Source organism: Scyliorhinus canicula, chromosome 15 (genome assembly GCF_902713615.1).
Source record: "Scyliorhinus canicula chromosome 15, sScyCan1.1, whole genome shotgun sequence".
Lineage (NCBI taxonomy): Eukaryota > Metazoa > Chordata > Chondrichthyes > Carcharhiniformes > Scyliorhinidae > Scyliorhinus > Scyliorhinus canicula.
The window spans coordinates 22,257,594-22,280,281 of NC_052160.1; the positions used below are offsets into that span (position 1 = coordinate 22,257,594).

The following is a 22,688-nucleotide window of genomic DNA, read 5'->3' on the forward strand; positions in this document are numbered from 1 at the left end:
AACTGGAACTCGGGAGGGCAGGAGAACCGGGGGACTGAACGGAATGGCTAACGAATGGGGTGAAAATCAGAGTCAACCTTTTGTGAGATGGAAAGTGACTGACCCGATGAGTTAACAGATTCTCTCTTCACAGGCACTAGCGGGTCCATTGCGTGTTTCCCAGCATTTTCTGTTTTTATTTCTGGTTTACAACACCCATAGTATTTTGCTGTTGTAAAGAATGGGCTGTTAGCATGAAACCAGGCCAGTTCGGTGAACCCATTTTACAAAGGATCGGGGGCAGAGAGAACAATAACTTTATGGAGCTAACGACCTCCCAGCTCGCCCATCACACCCCAAAGTCTGGGGCTGTGCTGGACGTCACTGCGAGAGATCCTCATGAGTAAACCACAAGCTTATGATCTACATTTCTAGATATAAAATAGCAGATAACCCTGAGGGGAGTTTCTGGGCTGTAATCCATCACTCAGTTCAGATGACAGTTAGAAACCATTTAAGCTTTGCCGTTGTATTTTTTGATATCAGTTGAACTGTTCAAGTAGATTATTGCCTGGTAATCATTCTTAATTATATCCATTATTCTCTGTATAAATCAACTGAACTCCTGCCAGTAATTCACCCCATTATTCTTTACATAAACGATTCGAAGCTCTCAATTAGATTCCAGCCTGTAACTTACTCCCAGTGATCCATTATATTTTATACACACTGCATCAAGTTTCTTGATTAGATTCTAGACTGGGTTTTATTCTAATGTATAATTTGCAACATATCCCAAACAAGATGTTAAAAAGTGATGTTTTCTTCAGTGGGCTTTCTGTAAGTTGGCAGGCTTCTGCCCGAGGAGAAGACTTTAATGTTCCTTCTTCTTTTCTCTGTCTCACTGTAGAAGGGACTTTAGTTGGCGGGTTAGTTGTCTCAATACCCTGTATTCATTTTAATAAGCTGCTTGACTAAAATTTCATGGAAGTAGGCACTCGGCAAAGCATGACGGATATATAACCATATTTCAGTCAAGAATTTCTGTATGAAATGGTCAGAAGGTCATACAATGTAAACAAGCGTACAGCAGCATATTGTTTTGCTGACAGCATACAATTATTATTTTTCTTAGGCAAGTAACCCAAGGCCTGTTATTAAAATCTAACTCCGGCCTGCTCATTTTTCTGTCTCTTGCTAATCTAAAGAATGCTTTCTGTCTTAGATATTGCTTACTGTATCATATAAATTGCCTGCCTTTACCTCTGTAAAGCGGGGATATTTAGAATGACAGGGGTCTCTCCAACCCCCCTACCAATTCTGTGTTTAATTAAAGGAATTTTGGCGAAAATGCGAAGTGCTGACTTATAATTTCTTCGACACTCGCTCACCTGCAAACAAGGAACGGAGGTTGTGCGTGAGTGTGTTTCTATTCTGCCCAGTGAGAAGGAGTGCTTTTATTAGCCGTCTCATTTTTTTGTTACCAGCCCTATATCAGTATTTTTTAAATCTGCCTCAGTGTGTTCAAATTAACAAGGGGTATTGGTAAGGGGAAACTGTTTCTATTGGCAGGAGACATCAGTAACCAAATCAAAGATAACTAGTCTACGAACCAGAGAGGGAATGAGGAGAACCTCCTTGTTATGCTCTGCAACACATTGCCTAAAAGATCAGTACAAACAAACTCATCAGCAACTTTCAAAAGCGAGTTGGATAACTGCTTGGTACAAAACATTTGCAGGGCTATGTGAGAGAGGGGAGGAATAGGAATAATTGGTTGGTACTTTCAAAGAGCCAGTGCAGGAATGATGGGCCAAATGGCCTCCTTCTGTGTTTGGGAGATCCTATGAACTTAAGGTGTATCGATTGCCTTGAATTATTTTTGTCCTTGGTGTATATGAACCAGAATGCCACCAGCAGCTAGTTTCAGAATTCCCTTCCATGTTCAGCGAAAGCTTCAGTGTCCCCAGACGAAGGAATGGGAAAGTCATGGACATTCCTGCTACGTTTTGGAACACGGTGATTCCAAATACTACTCACTGTGCAGAAACAGGTTATTTTGTCCTGCTGTACTAAGCAAGTGTCTATGCTCCACATGGGTCTCCTACAACTCTTAAGTGTCTCTCCTCATCCTCCGATGTGCATTAAACCTCTCCTTAAATATATCAATGTAGTATTTGGTGTAGAGTTAGCATGGGACTGGGTACAGTACCGTCCACAGGGTGATGGAAAGGAACATGTGACCCGAGTCTAGAGGCCAGTCTTGTACTGGACAGAGACGTGTGTAGAAGCAAGCATGGAGACAACTCCAAGCTCAGGCTTGGATGTACCCTGTAAACTGGTACATCCCAATAAACACTTTTAATTTGTTGGGTGTCACTGGCTGGGCCAGCATTTGTGGCCGATCCTTAATTACCCTTGAACGGAGTGGCTGGCTGGACCATTCAGAGGGGGGGGGGGGGGGGGGGGGGGGGGGGTTTAAGAGTCAACCACATCACTCTGTAGGTCTCGAGGCCAGACCGGGTAAGGATGGCAGATTTCCTTCCCTGAAGGATATTAGTGAACTAGATGGGTTTTCACAACAATCGACAATGGTTTCATGGCCATCATTATACTTCTAATGCCAGGTTTCTTTTCATTGAATTCATATTTCACCATCTGCCATGGTAGGATTCGAACCTGCGAACCCAGAGCATTACCTTGGGTCTCTGGATTACTAGCCTACCGACAATACCACTACGCCACCACCTCCCCCTGTTGAACAGTATAAGATTCAGAACCTCTTCTTGAGACCTACTGAACTATACACACCTTTCAATACTACCTGCTTCAATCCAGCAGCTAGTTCCATATATTCACCATTCTCTGTGGAAAGAAATTCATCATAAACTCTCTGTTGATCCTATATTTATACATCATTTATTGTGGGTTCACAAGTGGAAACAGTCTCTCCGCATCCATTCTAGCAAAGGCTTACATAATTTAAAAAACCTTTATCAAGTCTTCCCTTATCAAACAATTATAGAATGACACCTCTTTCTATTGTCGTTGTAATTGCGATATTGCCCCAATCTTGCATTTGTTCTTCTTTCCTTGTGCGATTGAATTTTAGCGTTACTTTTTAAAAATGTATTCATGGGATGGAAGCATGGCTGGCAAGGCCAGCATATATCACCCACCTTGCCCTTGAGATGATGGTGGTAAGCCGCCTTCTTGAACGACTATAATCTATCCACCGTTAATACACCCACGGTGCTGTTAGCAAGGGAGTTCCAGGATTTGGACTCAGCAACAATGAAGGAATCATGATATTGCTCCAAGTCAGGATGGTGTGTGACACTTGGAGGGGAATTTGGTGATGGTCCCACATTCGTTTGCTGCCGTTGTCTCTCTAGGTGTAGGAGGATGTGGTGTTGGAGGATGTTACTGAAGGAGCCTTGGAAAATTGCTCCAGTGCATCTTGTAGATGGTGCACACTGCAGCCACTGTGCACCAGTTGTGAAAGGAGTGAATGTTGAAGATGATGGATGGCGTGCCCAACAAGTGGGCTGCGTTGACCAGAATGATGCCAAGCTTCTGGAGTGTTGTTGGCGAGTGCCAAATATCCCACCTAATAGGGCCAGCCAGTATTTTGCAAGATAATTGTGAGAGGGCATGGACCAGTTAAGAGAAAGAGAGGATTTTCCATGATAACAACAGAAATAGTTGGAAAAACTCAGCAGGCCCGGCAGCATCTGTGGAGAGAGAAACAGAATTCACGTCCGAATGAATGAATCCTCTTCAGCAGTCACACGGACTCGAAACATTAACTCTGTTTGTCACTCCTCAGATGCTGCTGAGTTTTTCCAGCATTTTCAATTTTTATTTCAAATTTCCAGTGCCTGCTTTCTTTTTCGAGGATTCGCCCTGTTTCTTTGAGTATGTTAGCTTCAGCTCCTTGACGTTGGAGAAGCTGTATAACATGGCTCCCTTATCATTCTTTGCTATGGTCTGTTCTGTGGGATCCTCAAGGTCAGTGTTGTGGGAGGATTGTGTTAGCAAACAGTTTCTACAGCATCTTTAATGCTGAAGAATATGAACGCCAATTGATGAGCAGGAAAAGACCACCTTGTCCAGCGAGCCTGCCCCACAAATCATAATGACTAGAACATCATGACCAAACATATCAGCCAGGATTAAATGGCGGAACAGACTCGATGGGCCAAGTGGCCTAATTCTGCTCCTATGTCTGATGGTCTTATGGTCTACACATTCCCATCCCCAAATATATGCATTGCAAAATGTTTCAGAGGCAGAGGAATAGATGGCTGCTCTTTGACCTTGAGCTTGCTTGATGAGATGGCCATTCAACAGCCTTATAACAGCAGAAAGAGCTGTTGGGAGAGTTTTTTGGGAGGGGATTGAGGATTGCAAGAGATAGGACCAAGGGCAATGAAGACTGCACGGCCAATAAGACGGGACTGGTGTATTTTGTAGATACAGATTGGGGCAAGGTCGGCTCGGGATTACCCTTTGTCCTGAACATGTCCCAAAGAAGGATCTGGGTTCAACCCCAGTTCAAAACCAAGTCCATTCATCTCAGCTGGTTCCATTTTAAAATCCTCATCCTTGTTTGCAAATCCCACTGTGGCCCTGCTTGTAATCTCCTCCAGTTCGACGAGATCTCTCTGCTTCTCCAATTCTGGTTAACCTGAGCATTCCCAATGTTAATCACCCCGTCATTGATGACCATGCCTCCAGCTGCCTAGGCCCTAAACTCTGGAATTTCCTCCCTAAACCTCTCTGCTACTTTATCTCTCTCTTCGCCTAGAGTCCAGTCATTAAATCTTTGATCAATCTATTGGTTAGCTATCCTAATATGCTCATTATGTGGCTCAGTGTTGAATTTATTTTGATAATTCTCCTGTGAAACGTCTTGGGTGTATTTCTCTGTTAAAGGTGCTACTTGAATGCAGGTTATTGTTGTTTCTTTAATTGACCCTGGAATAGGGAAGGTGCAGGACACCCAGGGTCCCACTCCTGGTGGACAGGCATGTGTGAACATCTCATGAGGGTTATGCCCAACAATATCCACATGGCCATTAACGTACAGCCCTTTAAGGAGGATGTCAAGGCATTTATGAGAGTGCAGAGGTGATTTTCGAGAATGCTCGCAGGAATGAGGGGCTTCATTATGTGGAGAGTTGGAGTACCGTGGGGTTATTAAGGGAAGATTAAGAGGAGATATAATAGAAATATATATAGTAAATAGGGGGAAACTGTGTCCTCTGGGAGGAGGGTCAGATTTTGGATAATTGGCAAAAGAAGCAGGAAGAAGGAGACTTCTTTAAACTCCAGACGGATTGTTACGATCTGGCACGAGCTGCCTGCGAAGATGGTGGCAGCAGATTCAGGAACGACGATCCGAAGTGAATTGGATAAATGAGCGAAAAGCAAGTATTTGCTTTGCTGATGAAACAGAGCTGGAAGAAATGGGACTAATCGGATAGTTCAAACAGCTGGCAGAGGCACGATAGGCCGAATGGCCTCTTCCTCCTGCACTCTAAGATGTTTTGATTGCAGCCTGCCAACACTCTTGGTCTTCAGCAGTTCCTCAGGTGAAGAGTTAGGGGACAATCACCGGAACTTACGGAGCAGCTTTCGTGGGGCTGAATCGTTTTGAAGATGGGCAGTGTAGAAAATCGCCCAGCCCCCACCAAACCACCTCCCTCCCCCCACACCCAATTAAACTGGAGATCCGCACAAGACACAAGTTGTTGCCATAATCTTTATTGCACTTTCACCAAATCGCAAAAACAGTTACCACAAAACCCCTACCCCCGAAAACATTGCTAACGCAAAAGTCTATAGCCGTAGAAACCAGCTTGTCCGTCTGTATCTGTACACAAAGAACTCGGAAAGCAAAGCTGGAAGTGGCCGGCTTGTGTTGGAGGTTCCAAGGAAAATCAACATTACAGCTTTGCTGCCTCATTTAACAATAAGAGCAAATGCCCAGGTTGCTCAGATCAGTTTAACCAGCTTTCAAGTATTTTGCTCATCAGCATGTTTCATCTTTATATATATATCTATATCTATATACATATATATATCTATTTGAAAATGTTTTGTCTCTTATGGGATTGCACACTCCTACCTGTTCAATATTCACATCTCAGCACTGGGTACCATCGAGGAAAACAAATAAATGGTTTAACTTAGAAACTTCTGTTATAATAATCTGGGATGGAATCTATACTTTACATATTTGGGAACAATTACATCTCTGCTCTGAATTCACTGAATTCAAGAAGTAACATAAATAGCCAGTCTCTGCAAGACTTTCCATTTCTCACTTACACGAGTAAAAAAACAAAGAGAGAAGGTGCCACTCTCCCTCTACTACCTATTGGTCGCGATTGAATTAATATTGTAACCTAGGTCACTCTCCACCACGGAGCTGTACCCTTCCTTTTCTACACAGTCGCTGACTGACTTTAAAATGATTCGTAACCTCCTGTCCAGGGCCTTCAAGTGTGGCTCTATGAGAATGGGCGAGAGTTTGTCCCGGAGAAGCGATTCTGCCATCACCTCACTCAGTTTGTACTCTTCCTTGGCCAAAAGCTGTAGCCGGAGGTATGTTGATTCTTTTATTCTGTGAGGTAGAAACAATGGTATTAGCTGCAAAGACTTAACAATTAATGTGTCAATGAAAGTGTCTCCCTAAACTTGCACTACTTTGGTGCCTGTATCGCACCCATTCAGGGGCTGTGGGTGTCATTGACTGGTTCAGCATTCATTGCCCTCTTTAATTACCCTTGAACTGAGTGCGTTGTTAGGCCATTTCAGAGGGCATTTAAGAGTCAACCACATTGCTGTGGATCCAGAGTCACATGTAGGCCAGACCGGGTAAGGTTGGCAGGTTTCCCCTCCCAAAATGACATTACTAGGTTTACAACAATGTTTTCAGAGTCATCATTAGACTTTTAATTCAGGGGCGGAATTCCCCCCCCCCCCCCCCCCCCCCAACGCCGGGTGGGAGAATCGCCGGGGCGCCGAGCGAGTCCCGCCATGCCACCCCGGCACCCGCACGCGATTCTACCCCCCCCCCCCCCCAAACGGCGCGGCGAGATTCACGGCTGGGCCAAGCGGCCTGCCCAACACGACAGGTTCCCGCTGGCGCCGTCCACACCTGGTCGGTGCCGGCGGGAACAGCGTGGGAACGCTGGGGGGGGGGGGGGGGGGGAGCTGTGGGAGGGGGAGGGGGGTTCTTGCACCCGGGGGGGGGGGGGGGGGCTCAAAAGGGGTCTTGCCCGCAATCGGTGCCCACCGATCGGCAGGCCGGCGTCTCTGAAGGAGGACCTCCTTTCGTCCGCCGCCCCGCAAGATCCATCCAACATCTTCTTGCGGGGCGGCTGCAGGGAGGACGGCAACCGCGCATGCGCGGGTGATGTCATTTATGCGGCGCCGGCCGCGTAAATGACGCGCCGCTGCTCCTAGCCCCCTGGGGGTGGGAGAATAGGGGGCTGAGAACGGCCTCCGACGCTGGAGTGAAACACTCCGGTTTTCACTCTGGCGTCCGGACTTAGTCTCCCGATGGGAGAATTGCGCTCCATATTTCTATTGAGTTCAAATTTCACCATCTGCCGTGGTGTGATTGGAACCCAGGTCCCCAGAGCATTACCCTAAGTCTGTCGATTGCTACTCCAGTAAAGATACCACCATGCCATTGCCTCCCCTCCTTACCCATCATCCACTATGCTCACTGGTCTAACAATAGCTTTGGCAACGCCTCGAGTTTTGAAATTCTCACCCTCGTTTTCAAATCCCTCCTTGGTCTCATTCCTCCCGACCTCGGTAATCTCCGCCAGCCCGTCACCTTTCAAAATCTCTCAACTTCTCTAAGTCTGGTCTCTTCCACATTCCCAACTTTAAAGCACTTCACCACTGGCAGATGTGCCTCCAGCTGCTTGATGCTTCCTCTTTGGCCAAGTGTTTGGTTACCTGTCCTAATGTGGCTCAGCATCAATTTAACAAAAAGCAAAATCTAGTTGCCCATCCCTAATTACCCTTGCTAGGCCATTTTAGAGGGTACTCAAGAATCAACCACATTGCTGTGGATCAGGAAAGATATACTGACATTGGAGGCAGTCCAGAGAAGATTGGCGAGGTAGAACCCGGGTATGGAAGGGTTTTCCTATGAGGACAGGTTGGCTAGGTTGGGCCTGTACCCACTGGACGTTAGAAGAATGAAAGGCGACCTTACTGAGATATATCGGATTCTCAGGGGGGTTGACAGGGCAGATGCTGAGAGGATGTTTCCCTTTTTAGGGGGGAACCATGGAAGGATTTAGGATTTGAAAACAAGGGTGAGAATTTAAAACCAAACATTGCTTGACTGGGAGCGAATGTAGGTCAACGGGTACAGGGGCGAAAGGGGGAGTGGTGCCTGCTGCAGGGATAGACACGGGCAGCAGAGTTTTGGGATGCCTTCACGTTTACAGAAGGTAACATGTGAGAGGCCAGCCAGGAACGCTTTGGCATGGTCGCATCTGGAGGTAACAGGGGCAGCAGCTGAACTGAGAGAGGGGCAACGCGGAGGGATGTGACGCAGGTGCTGGCATAAGTATGAGGTCGGGAGCTCACCTGGGGCTTTTAACTGTGACGCCATGCGCGCAAACAGACTGGCCGAATTTCAGCCGAGTGCCAGGAAGAGGGATGGAGTCGGTGGCTAGCTCGCGGGGTTCGGAGAAGAAGTCCAAAACATTGAACTGGAGGAAATCTCAGTTTATCCAACACTGGGCGGCAGTTAGGTAAGCAGTCTGATCGTTTAGCAACAGATGGTGAGTGTCGTACATGTGAAAATTAACGCCTCTTCACCTGAAGCTGGACAAAATGGCCGTAACCCAGCAGTCTAGCGTTGTATTATCAAAAGGAGCTCAAGAGCACAAACCACAGGGCGTGATTTTCTGCTTCCCACCGTTCCTCCCTCCCCACCGCTGGGAAACCCGCAGCAAGGTTCGCTGTCAGTGGGGCTGGGGGGGATCAGCCTGAAAATCCCCCCCCCCCCCCCCGATACCCTCGTAACTGGGAATGTAATATTATGCATTGCAAACATGGACTCCGAATTGTGTCTGGAGGTTGCAGCAAGAAGGACCAAGAGAGCAACTCTCTCACTACACTTACCGGCAGCACTGATTCAGTGGGACCAAGATGGAGAGCTCATCATGGGAATGTTTTCCAAACCTGCAGGAGGGCATCAACAAAACATTAGAAAGTGTTGGCCCATTTCCAAGCATCCCTCCTGAAATTCAGGAGAATTGTGCATGAACACACCTTCCACACGAAGCGTGACACGGCCTGACATTAACCACTGGGGAAAATGCCGGAAACTATTCGGAGCATGCTAATGGGTCACAGAGAAGATCAAAATATGCTTGTGCAAAGGCAACAGGAATTTATGAAAGGGACACCGTGTGTATCAAAGCAAAATACTGCAGATGCTGGAAATAGGAAATAAAAACACATAATTCTGGATAAACTCAACAGGTCTGGTAGCGTCTGTGGAGCGTCAAACAGAGTTATCGGGCGTGGTCTAATCGCCTCGGCGCGCCCGACACGGTGAGGTCTTTAAATCTAACAAGAGGCCTCCTGCGAGATTTGCAACGCTCGGAATGCCTCATAATATCTGACGAGATCTCACGAGACATCGTGATCTGGACTTCGCCCTCACTGGCCGAGGTCCAGATTTAACATATTTAAGTGAGCTATTAGGCTAACTTAAATCTATCTACGCTGCATTTCCCTGGGGCCCGGGTACCAGCGGCCTCGCCCGGGAAACCTTGCCATGCGCCATTTCACACTGGTCCACATATATGCGTAACGGCATCTGCGGGGAGGGGGTCTCCCAAGCCATTGGAGGCCCTGGGGGGGGGGGAGGGGGTGGTCGGGTTCTGGGCAGGGTGCCACACTGGCACTGCTGCTGGCACTTAGCACCTTGGCATGCTGGCAGTGCCAAGGTGCCCAGGTGCCAGGTTGCCCGTGCCAGGGATGGGGCCTGGGTGTGCCCTGCCCTTAAGAGGTAGGGTAATGGGGGACTTGAGGACTCCCAAAGAGATGAGTTGGGGCAATGGGGGGGGGGGGGGGGGGGGGGCGCGGTGGATACAGAGGCTACGATGGAGGAGCAGAGGGGGGATCAAAGGATTGGAGCGACATTTAAAATTGGCTCCCCAATTCACGAGCCACCTTCCTGCACTCACGGAGCTGAGCTCACCAGCACAGGAAATGATGTGAGTGCGACCTCTGCAGGGTGTCCCCAACCAAGGCCAAAAAAACAGCAGAGCACCGTTAGATAGTGAGGTCGTTCTGAGCGCTGAAGGTGGCAAGAAGCATCCTGCTGTACGCACCCAAAACAGGGCACTGTTTATCGCGCATCAAATCACGGCCAATGTTTCGGGTCCATGGCCGGGATTGTCTGGCCTCCCAGCCGTGTTTCCCGTTCGCTGGCGGTGGGATTCCCGTACCCGCCGCTGGCAATGGGAATACCCATTGAAGCCACCTCATCCCGCAGGGATACCCGCGAGCAGGGGTGCACTACCAGTGCGACCAGGAATCTCACCGCTAGTGAACGGCTGAGTTGGGGGGGGTGGGAGGCCCCTGATCTAACAGGGAACGTGCTAAATCACGGGGTGTTTTTGGCAACAAGCGCCAGGAAACATGCGACTAAATAGGCTCGCTGTGGGACTTTGTTCCCATTTGGTTAAATAGTGCCCAGGGTGTTTATCAAGTCCTTGTGCAACTTTATACTTCAGTCACTTTGGGTGCACACATGACAGAAGCAAACTGTAAAGGGTTTGTCTAAACATAATACGTGAAGTCGTTTAATATTAATGCTGCTGACATTGAAACTAAAAATGGAACCAAAGATGAATTATTTGGAAATCAGATTAGTCATCATCTTGCAGAGTCGGTGTTATGTGGATGCCAGGAAATATGAACAGTATTGTGTTAAAACTTGATGAATTATGCTTTCATTTGTTGATTGCAGTTTGTTTCTATCCTTTCCACATCCAAAGTTAACATGATTTAAATTTGCACAAGGACTTCATGAACACTCTTGTCTATTGTGGAGAAATGTGAGGTTATCCACGTTGGTTGAGCAAATTAATGAATTTACCCTGGGGGAGAGGCAGGGAAATGTTGATATTCAGGGGAACCTGCCTGTCCTTAAACTCGCGTCTCAAAAAGTAAATACAAAAAACAATGAGGAGGGAAAACGATATATTACAGAAGCATTGGAGACGGGAATAAGTAAGTCTTATTGTGGCTTACATAGGGCCTTGTTAGACCGTGTACAGTTTTGATCTCCTTTTCTTAGGAAGGATATATTTGCTCAACTGGGAGCGAAACAAACTTTCATGAGATTGGCTTCTGCGATGAAATGGATTGTCCTACGAGGATAGATTGAGTAAACTTGGGCTCGATTCCTTGGAGTTCAGAATAATGAGAGGTGATCTCAATGAATCGAAGAACATTCTTAAGGAACTTGAGGGGGTAGATGTTGGGGTGGGGGGGTGTTTCCCCTTGACTGGGGGAATCGAAAACATGGGGGGGTCACAATCTTATTTGCTATTTAGGACTGGGCTGAGATTTTTCATTCGGAAGGTTGCGAATCTTTGGTCTTCTCTACCTCAGAGCTGGAGGTGCTCAGTTGTTGAATAAGTTCAAGACAAAGATCAATAGCTTTTTGGACACAAAGGGAATTGAGGGATAGGATGAGAAGCTGTGATTGAGCAAGAAGATCCACCACAATCTTATGGAATGACAGTGCCGGCTTGAAGAGCTGAATATCTCGCTGCTGATCATGTTCTTTATGTTCTTATACATTTTTGCGGATGTTCTAAGAAGCGTTGCTTTTGGGGCGCATTTGAATAAAAGAGGTTGTGACATGTACACATTGGCAACTGACATACTGTATTGCAAGCTCGCGAATACTGCGCTTTATTTTTTAAAAAAAGTGTATCTTCACACACGCACTTTTCTTTGAAATAGTGGGAAAGTGGTGGATGGATTCCCGAGCTGATTGTCAGCCCGTTATGAACCCTCCTTCCGTGGCCAACAAGTCCTGGCGATGGACCTGAACCTGGGGCTTCTAGTCCAGAGGTAGGGTTGCTACCACTGTGCCACAAGACACTGCGTGAGACCTTGAAAACATTGTATGGCCACTGTCAAGTTTTGCAATGCATTTGAAATCTGTTACAATCTATACGTCCCTTTTTCCATCATTCGAGGCTGTAATGGTACTTCAATGCTAAATGCGCAGTGTTCAGGCAACGTGTAGTATTAACATTCCTCTTGGTTCATTAAACACACAGCGCTAAGACACATCTTTGACACATCAGAGTGTCTATACCCTCCTCACAGTTCACAAAGCATCCAGCATTAACACTCTGCACAGTTCACACAACTATATTCACATTCCTCTCAGTTTACACAACAGTCTTCCTGGTTGAGATGACGCAAGCGCTAACACACACAATTCAGGCAGCTGAAGTCACTAAACCAGCATGCAGACTGCCAGGAAGCAAAGTACTGTCCTGCGAGTGCAGACTGAATTCACACCCAATGTCCTTCATTCCCTCTCTTTTAATTCTTCCACAGGCTGCGGGTGTCCCTGGCTGGACCAACATTTATTGCCCATCCCTAATTGCCCTTGAGAAGGCGGTGGTGGGCTGCCTTGAACTGCTGCAGTCCATGCGTGTAGGTGCACCCACAGTGCTGTTCCCTCGCTCTCCCTCTTCAGAAGTACAGCTTGTAAGCTCTTCAATATCTCCTGGAAACCATCTTGCTTCCCTTAGTAATCTACTCCATAAACCTATTGCCCTTTTCTCAAAACATGTCCCACTTGGTTTACTATCTTTTTAAACTTCCTGGTCATTGAATTTGAAAGCTTTGCACCGATAAACAATGCGTTATCGATCTGCTTTGTCAGTCCCCTTCATTTAATCTTGAAGGCTTCAATCAGGTAAGCTAAATGTGGTAACAGTCATTCAGTATTCAGACAGAGAGGCTAACGCAGCTCCTGTGGTTCAGTACAGGTTGATGTAAAGGCTTTTTGGATCTGTGGCCAGGTTAGTGAATAAAACACCGCATTAACTCGCCCACTCTCATTCTCACTCACTACTGCGAAAACAGTTCCTATCTATCTGCCCCTACAAAACCCCTAATAATTTTGAATGCTTCTACGAAATGTCCCTTCATAACCCTACTCCGAAAGTTCAGCAAATAATCCAGCCTGACACTCCCTGTACTGCTTTGTCGGAATTCAGCTTGTCTTCCTTGTTTTCCCCGCTCGCAGGTGGAGATAAACAATCCCACTGCGCTATTTTGGAGAAGAGCTCTGTCTGGCGTCCTGACCAAATTTATCCCTCCGCCAACATCAACAAATATAGCTGGGTGCCTGATGTTAGACCATTGATTGCTCATGAATCCTGAAGCTGGCCTTTGCAACAGACTTACTCTGCTCAAGACCATGTGGGAGTAGCTTTAGTTCCAGCTAATGTGGGACATGATCCCAGGCTGCCTGATCTACTCTTGATTTCAGATATTCCCACGCTGAAGGTCGGGTACTTATTGCCTTGCTGTCTGTGGGAGCTTGCTGTGCACAAATTGGCTGCCGTGTCGCCGACATGACAACAGCGACTCCACTTCAAAAAATACCTCACTGCCTGTGAAATGCTTAGTGACGTCCTGGGCACCACATCATTTCAAGTCCTTTCTTTCTAAAACCCCTCTGCGTCCTCCCCAAGACCTTGACAACGCCCTAAAAAAAGGTTAGCGCCCGGAATTGGGTGCAATAATCCCACTGAAGGACTGAGTGGGGATTGATTTTTAAAAAAAAATTTCCTCACTTTTGTACGCTCTGCCTGTCGAACGTCTCTCGGGCAGACAGAGTCTGTTGCTGCAGTTCGATGCAGGATTGACAAGCTGTGGATGCCAGAGAGACATCAGACAACCAGCTCTGCTCTCAGCTGATGAGACCAAGCAGCCTTTAATCAGCTGCGGGCTTGGGCATCTCACTAATTTAGGTACTGGAGGCTCCCGCCAGTGTTGCTGATCAACACCCAGCCTTCGTGTGCTGCCTGTGCTTCGTGAGGAAAGTGAGCCCACTTGTGACACTAATATTATTATTATGGGACATCGTTCAGTGAGGAAATAGCTCTACCTCAGCGCCCAAGGCCTCAGTGAATAAATCGGCCTCGGCAGCTATTTTTAAACCAGCAATTTGCAGCGCTGGTTCCTGTTGCGTTGCAAGTGATGGATTAAGTGTGCAGAGACTTTCCCTCGAAGCATGGTTTGAGAAGCAGCCCCTGCCGTCGGACTCTGGGGCGTAATTCTGCACACACTCGGGGAGTGCTTGGGGCAGCGCTGTCCAACCCTCAGGGCAGTAGACTCATGAACAGTATGATTAACTTTCTCAGCATCAAGATTCAGGCCAGAATATTGTGACTGGATCGTGACGGGAAACGTTGCTGCTATCAGCGGGATGGAGGGTCAAGAAAGCTCTGATCAGCCACAGCCCAGCTCCACCATGAGAATTTTAATCTTTCAAAGAAAGAAGAATCCTCTCAATGTCTTGCCTTGAGCTGCTCGCTCAGCACAACCTGCCAATTGAACACGGGACTTTCCTGTATCACACAGGGTGGCTGCATTCACCAATCTTTGTGTTCTAGATTTTACAGACTTTTGGAGGTAAACTGTAACTAAAGCAGAATCGGTATAATAGTTAAACAGTTATGTCAACATTCTTGGACACCCAGACACTTAGGTACATGAACACACATGTGTGGACTCACACACAACACACTTATTCAAATGCACACATCTCAAACACACACGTGCTCAAACACACACATGCTCAAACACACACATGCTCAAACACACACACACTTGTTCAAATGCACATATGCTCAAACACAAATGAACACATGCTCAGGAGTACATACTTAAACACATGTGCACATGTGCCCAAATACTCACACACACATGCTCAAACACAAGCGCTCAAACACACACGCACATTTGTCCAAACACATGCATGCATGCCCAAACACACATGCTCAAACACACATGCACAAGTGCCCAAATACTCAAACACACATGCTCAAACACATGCACACATGCTCAGATGCACACATGTGCTCATGCACATGCACACATGCTCAAGCAGACATGCGTGTTCATACACACACACGTATTCGCTCAAACACACACACATGCTCAAACACACATGTGCTCAAACACACACACACGCGCTGTGCTCAAACACACACACATGTGCTGTGCTCAAACACACGTGCTCAAACACATGCACACATGCTCAAACACACACAAACGCGCATGTGCTCAAACATACACACACATGCTCAAACACACGCACACATGCTAAAACACACACACACTGAAACATGTGCTGAAACAGACATGCTTAAACACACACGCACACATGCTCGCTCAAACACATGCACATATGCTCAAACACACATGTACACATGAACACATGTTTAAACCCACGCACGCACATGTGCTCAAACCCACAAATGTGCTCAAACCCATGCACATGTGCTCAAACACATGCTTAAATACACGCACACATGCTGAAACACAAGTGCACACATGCTCATGAGTACGCATTCATGCACGTATGCTCCAACACATACACATGCTCAAACATATATGCACTCAAACACACACATGTGGAAACACACATGCGCCCAAATGCTTAAACATACATGCACAAATACTCACACGCATACTCGAGCACTCATGCACATATGCTCAAACATATATGCACTCAAACACACACGTGTGGAAACACACATGCATCCAAATGCTTAAACATACATGCACAAATACACACACGCATACTCAAGCACAAATTCACACATGCTCATGAGTACACACTCTCACACACGTGTTCAAACACTCACACACAAGTGCTCAACACTTGTACTATCCTGCACGGGATCTACGGGGTGGGAATACTTGCCTTCCCCGTGCCCCAACGCAGTAGGAGCTTTCCCGCTAGGAGTGGGGTATCTCAATTAACCAATGTATTTAAGGTTGGCCAGTAAGGCACCGACAGTGAGGAACCCGGTATGGATCTACCAAGTGGTGTATATATCGTTCTTGTAAATAAAAGGTTGTTCTTATTTTACTTGGTATGGATTCCCTGTATCTTTATAAATCATGTTAAAATATATATACATACATGCTCAAACACTCACATGTTCAAACACACATGTGCTGATGAGTACGCACTCATGCACATATGCTCAAGTACACACATGCTCATGAGTACACACCCATACACACATGCTCAAACACACGCTCAAACATGCATGCACACATGCTCAAACACACATGCACAAGTGCTCACGTATGCTCCCAGGTACACGTGCTCAAGCACACATGTACACATGCTCATGAGTACCCGCTCACGCACACATGCTCAAACATGCATGCACCCATGCTTAAACACAAATGCACACATTCACACACATACATAAACGCATGTACACATTTACCCGTGTATTTATACTAATTCAATCAGAAAGCTTGATCCTTACCCTCGTCCATTATCCAAATGAATAATAAATGAATCATTTCCAAACTTTTCAAAAGTTTCGTAATGGTGCCGATCCATATTTCCTGTGAGTGGAAGGAGGAGGAAAGCAATCAGCCTGTGTGCAGTCAGTGTGTGACCTGCTTGACACCACGGAGACCATTCCTGGCCTAGTCCCACTGCCTGCCTCATTCTGGGGCCTGTCCTTCCTGCAAAGCGAGCCCAGACAATGGGTGTTGGTGGGAGGGAGTGGCTCTCAGGACAAGCTCAATCCCATCCGATTTTCCAAAAGGAATTACTGGACACGGATTGGGATTGGGAATGCAGCTTGTTCTGCCCAGCCCCAATTGTAGCCCCTTGACCGCCATCCGGGGTTGCCAACTCTGGACAAATTCCTGGAGGATTCATCACATTACTTACTGCCAATTGCTCCACCCCTATGATTGGTTGCCCAGCGCGCACATCATTATGGAACCCCCACCTTCCCTTGCAAATGGAAAGGACACACAATTGCCTGATTGGATGTTGCTTGACTGTCGATCAGCCCGATTTTCTCAACTCAGGTATTTTGTTTTTTTTACAACTAATAAGGTGCTCAGAGGAAATGAAACAAAAGCCACACAATTTGCTTTCAAGCTCCTTTGACTTTTCTCCTGGGCTTTGCTTGCAGTAACGTCCTGGAGATTCATCTTCAATCCTTGGGGACTCCAGGGCAATCCTGGAGGGTTGGCAACCCCACCCAGAAAGCTATTGAATCTGTGGGTGAATTGAAAACTTTGGAACTGAGGTAGATAGATGTTAGTAATGTTAGGATTAAAGGTTATGGAAAAAAGGCCGGTAAATGAAGTCAAGATTGGGATCAGCCATTATTTCATTGCATGGCGGAACAGGTTTGAGGGGCTGAATGGCCTCCTCCTGTTCTTGTGTTCTGAGTGTGATCAACTGACTTAGCACAGATTGAGAATCAAACCTGCATTGTCCGTGTCTACTGCCTTCACCAACAGAGTACCAAGGCCTTCCCAAACGCTGGAGCCATTTCTGAGTGGGCCGTATGTTCAGCCCCGAGTCAAAATGTTTGGACTTCCTTTTTTAAAAATAAATTTAGAGTACCCAATTAATTTTTTCCATTTAAGGGGTGATTTAGCGTGGCCAATCCACCTACCTTGCACATCTTCGGGTTGCGGGGGCGAAACCCACACAAATAGGGGGAGAATGTGCGAACTCCACACGGAGAGTGACCCAGAGCTGAGATCGAACCTGGGACCTCTGCACCGTGAGGCAGCGGTGCTAACCACTACGCCACCGCGCTGTCCTTGTTTGGACTTCCTTATCCCAGCTCTTGAGGTCTGAAAATCGAGGCTGACACTCCCATTTACACTGACTGAGGTGTGGTCTTCCCTTCTGGCTGGGGCTAAAACACTCCTCTGCTATGTTGAAGAGAGGCCGTGGGGGAGGGGGAGGGGTTCCCGCTGATGCACCGTGCCAACATTTATCCCTCAATCAACAGATTATCTGGTCATTATCACGTTGCTGTTTGTGGGAGTTTGCTATGCGCTAATTGGCTGCCATGTTTTCCACATTGCAGCAGCGACTACCCTGCAAAAGTACTCCATTGGCTGGAAAGTGCTTCGGGCTGCCGTGAAAGCTGCCATGGGATCGCAAGTGTTTATTTCTCCCTGACTTCTCAAGCCGAGCAAACTTAACTTACCCATCAGAAAGTCAAAAATAGTCATGTCGATGAGATCGAGGAGACGGGTGCCGCTGTTGTAAGGGGCAGTCTGTTTGACTTCCTCGCAATAGTCAGGATCGACCTCCCACCTGTTGGAAAAGAAGCAGAGAGCTTCTGTAAAAGGGTGCCCTACCATTGTGCAGTGCGCGAGATCCTAGTGCTTCGTCACCTCTCCGCTAACCTTCCTGAACGGAAGCAATCACCGGGTGATAATAATGTCCCCATTTATCCCAGCACTTAACAGCAACGTTCCAGGCAGTTGACCCTGGGATCTATTGAAACAGACAGCAGTCTGCGTCACAACAGCCAAGCCTGAAGCTTGTGCATTTCAACCTTAATTCCCTATTTTGTGGATACTGGGTAGGATTTACTGAGCAACCCGCCGTGTTTTTCACCGACGGAGGCGGCCCGCCAGCGGGATTTTCTGGTCCCGCCATTGTCAACGGGATTCCCGTTGACGGCACCTCTCAACGCCGGGAAACCCGTGCACCGTCGGTGGGACCGGAATATCCCACCAGCGTTAACAGCCGGTAAATTCCATCCTATATCTCCAATCATCTGTCTTGGAGTCAGAGGATTCAACGATCAGTTGGATTACCCCTCGCTCTCCTCTAACCTGCAGACTTTGACCAGGTTTCTAGTCACATGTCCTACTATCCCCTTCTGGGCTCAGCATCAAATTTTGCTCGATAAACACTTCCGGGAATGGCCTCGGGATGTTTTATTACATTAAGGACATTGCTGCTGGATAGTTTCAGAATGAAAGGTTGCTTGAAGGAGGGAGCTTGGGTGTGCTTTCTGAGAATGGCATCAGTTTGACCCTAACTCCCTGTCCATATCCCAGGTGAAATTACTAAGCATTTGGAAAAATATGAGTGAAGGACGGGATTCCTAAAGAACGGATTGTGGTTGGTCAATTGTTCAGTAGTCCTTTGAAGGAATTTCTGTTGAGCACGTTAAACGCAGTGGAGACAGATTTCAAAAAAAGTTTGAAAAAGTTCCTCAGTTAGGTGGCCAATCAGAAAGCATTACACAGCAACAACAAAGAACAAAGAAAAATTACAGCACAGGAACAGGCCCTTCGGCCCTCCAAGCCTGCGCCGATCCAGATCCTCTATCTAAAACTGTCACCTATTTTCTAAGGATCTGTATCCCTCTGCTCCCTGCCCATTCATGTATTTGTCTAGATACATCTTAAATGACGCTATCGTGCCCGCCTCTAACACCTCCGCCGGCAATGCGTTCCAGGCACCCACCACTCTCTGCGTAATGAACTTTCCACGCATATCTCCCTTAAATCTTTCCCCCTCTCACCTTGAACTCATGACCCCTAGTAATTGGGTACCCCGCTCTGGGAAAAAGCTTCTTGCTATCCACCTTGTCTATACCTCTCATGATTTTGTAGACCTCAATGAGGTCCCCCCTCAACCTCCGTCTTTCTGATGAAAATAATCCTAATCTACTCAACCTCTCTTCATAGCTAGCACCCTCCATACCAGGCAACATCCTGGTGAACTTCCTCTGCACCCTCTCCAAAGCATCCACATCCTTCTGGTAATGTGGCGACCAGAACTGTACGCAGTATTCCAAATGTGGCCGAACCAAAGTCCTATACAACTGTAACATGACCTGCCGACTCTTGTACTCAATACCCCGTCCGATGAAGGAAAGCATGCTGTATGCCTTCTTGACCACTCTATCGACCTGCGTTGCCACCTTCAGGGTACAATGGACCTGAACTCCCAGATCTCTCTGTACATCAATTTTCCCCAGGGCTTTTTCATTTACCGAATAACCGTATATAAGAGTTCATCTCATATTCCTGACCGTTTTCCAGCTCTGGATAGGTTGAGGTGGTTAAGAGGGTGGTGAATCTGTCAATCCAATTTTTAAAGAGGCACCACTTCTTCGACCAATCCAGTCAACCGCAGACCTACTGTCCCCTTGCGATGATTGTTCAAAGAGCTGATATCCTTTTAACAAGCTGCTTTAACATGGAACCTTAAAGAGCCTCTGTCCCTTTAACAATCTGCCTGTACACAAATTTGTTCCGTTCTTTAAAGGGCCTTTGTCCCTTTAACAATCTTCCCTTACACAAACATATTCAGTTCTTTAAAGGGCCTCTGACCCTTTAACAATCCGCTCTCACTCAAACTTACTCAGCTCTCTTGCGTTTATGGTATGACCGTCGCCATGGATTCCTCCAGGTTTTCCTTTTGGCCAGTGTTAGGTCAGGTAGGAAAGCAGCCAGCGATCCCTCGATCTGGTCAGGCTTCCCACACAGGGCATGCTCGGTGGAACAGTAATAGGAACACTCTCCATAGAAACACACATTGTTGGCTGGAGGAAGAAAGAGAGATGTACAAACACATTCAGCAGCAACAAGGCACAGAACATAGAAATATTTACTGCACAGCAGGACTCCGGAATTCTCCGACTGTCGAGATTTACGTTTCCCGCCGGCAGCGCACCCACGCCAGCGGGTTTCCCGGCGGTGTGGGATGGTTTCAATGGGAAATCTCATTGACAAGCCACGGGAAGACAGATTCCCGCCGCCAGGAAACCTCCCACCGCTGAGAGGCACGTAACTGGGGAAGAGGAGAATCCCACCCAAGGAGTCCATTCGGCCCCTCGTGGCCATTCTGGCCAGTGAAGAGCTACCCAGGCTATCCCCATTTCTCAGCCCTGTAAGTTACAGTACCTCAAGTGGAAATGCAAGAGTTTCTTAAATACAGTGAAGGTCTCTGCCTCTACTCACCCTCAGACACCCCACCACCACCATGTGGGCGATTGGGACTTGATACAAGTTACACTCAAGTTGCCTGGTTCAAGGGAATCGCAGGTGTCTGGGGCGTTGGGTATGAAATTTGTCAGATGCGATCCTTGGGGAAAAGTGTTCAATTATGTGCAAGACTGAACAGAATAGTGTCAGGTGATCCTCAAGCAGGTAGTCTCTCTCACTGTTAGCTTGAAGCTCTGATCTGCAGCATCGTCTTGTGGTCACCAACACTTCTGTCTGAGCAAAGGGCTCAGCCTCCATTAACACTTTCAAATAATCCTGAATGGCAGGAAATGTCCGGAACAAACAGAATCTAATTTTCAGTAGACATGACTGCCTGTAAGGCTGCTGTGCCTTTGAACCCACGGGCAAAACACTGACACTGCACCCAATGTCCCTCTGTGAGGTTCAACATGGCTGGCTGCAGCATAAAGCTCTGCTTGACCCTGCGGCGAAGCTCAATCTGAATCTCAGGGGAGTCTCCTGCGCCCCTCCCTCCACCCCCACCCGCTGGACTAGGATCATAGAATTTACAGTGCAGAAGGAGACCATTCGGCCCATCGAGTCTGCACCAGCTCTTGGGAAGAGCACCCTATTTGAACCCACACCTCCACCGTATCCCCGTAATCCAGTAATCCCCCCTACCCTTTTTTGGACACTAAGGGCAATTTAGCAATGCCAATCCACCTAACCTGCACATCTTTGGACTGTGGGAGGAAACCGGAGCACCCGGAGGAAACCCACGCCGACACAGGGAAAACGTGCAGACTCCGCACAGTGTGACCCAAGCCGGGAATCAAAGCTGTGAAGCAACAGTGCTAACCACTGTGCTATGGTGCCGCCCCCGCTGTGCTGCCGTGCCACTTTCCACCTCAGCCTAACCTCTCAATGGAGTTGAATTTTGCCATCCTAATGGGGCAGTCACAGCTGAATAGAGTCGTTCCAGAGTTAGCCGAGGTTGTGTGCTCAGGGTTCCGGAGCTGGATTTTGGCCCCACAACTCTCTGCAGGTTAAGCTAGTGGTGTTGCACACCATGTGACCGTGGGAGCCATTTGACCCCTCCTCCGTGACCCGCCAAGTGTCGGCCCATTGATTGGCCCCTCGTGGGAGGAGCTTTGTTGTTGAATGATGCACCGTGGAGGGCTGAAGTGGGAGTGCCGGCCCCATGAAGTCAGCTTCCTTACCTGGCGAGATGAAGAATGTTCGCCACAGCTTCTTGTCACGAGTCAAGTCTCTGATTTCTCTGGTCATGTTGACCAGCCTTCCGGCCACAGGCGGCACACGTCGAAAATCCAGAATTCTTTGGGGCGGGTGGGGGGAGGGGGTGATGGGGTGCAAAAAGCCAGAACGTTAAACCACAATGAGAGCACAGGAGCAATCTAGAATATTCTTTCTTCCACTGGCAAACTTACCTGTCCAGGTGGAAAGCAGCAATCTCCGAGTTGTGTCGCTCGTAATCAGAGAAGTAAAAGAAATCGGGCGGCGTTTCCTGCTCTCTGGTTTGCCTGGAAAAGAAGAGCAGGTTTAGGGTTGTTTTCATTCACAGGATGTGGACACCACTGGCAAGGCCAATATTCCTGATTTCCATCTCTAATTCCTCT

At 47.5% G+C, this 22,688-nt stretch overlaps 1 protein-coding gene across 1 annotated transcript in view; it reads right to left on the minus strand.

Annotated features, from left to right (window-relative positions):
• Window positions 1-5,728: 5,728 nt before the first annotated feature.
• The window catches only part of fam20cb (FAM20C golgi associated secretory pathway kinase b), a 114,356-nt gene continuing 97,396 nt past the window's right edge, over window positions 5,729-22,688 (minus strand). The window contains exons 4-10 of the mRNA XM_038819955.1: window positions 22,500-22,592; window positions 22,272-22,387; window positions 20,468-20,648; window positions 18,288-18,397; window positions 16,584-16,665; window positions 9,142-9,201; window positions 5,729-6,610 (exon numbers count right to left, since the gene is read on the minus strand). Of these exons, the coding sequence (XP_038675883.1) occupies window positions 6,358-6,610; window positions 9,142-9,201; window positions 16,584-16,665; window positions 18,288-18,397; window positions 20,468-20,648; window positions 22,272-22,387; window positions 22,500-22,592 (895 nt within the window). The 3' untranslated portion in view covers window positions 5,729-6,357. The remainder of the gene's footprint in view (window positions 6,611-9,141; window positions 9,202-16,583; window positions 16,666-18,287; window positions 18,398-20,467; window positions 20,649-22,271; window positions 22,388-22,499; window positions 22,593-22,688) is intronic.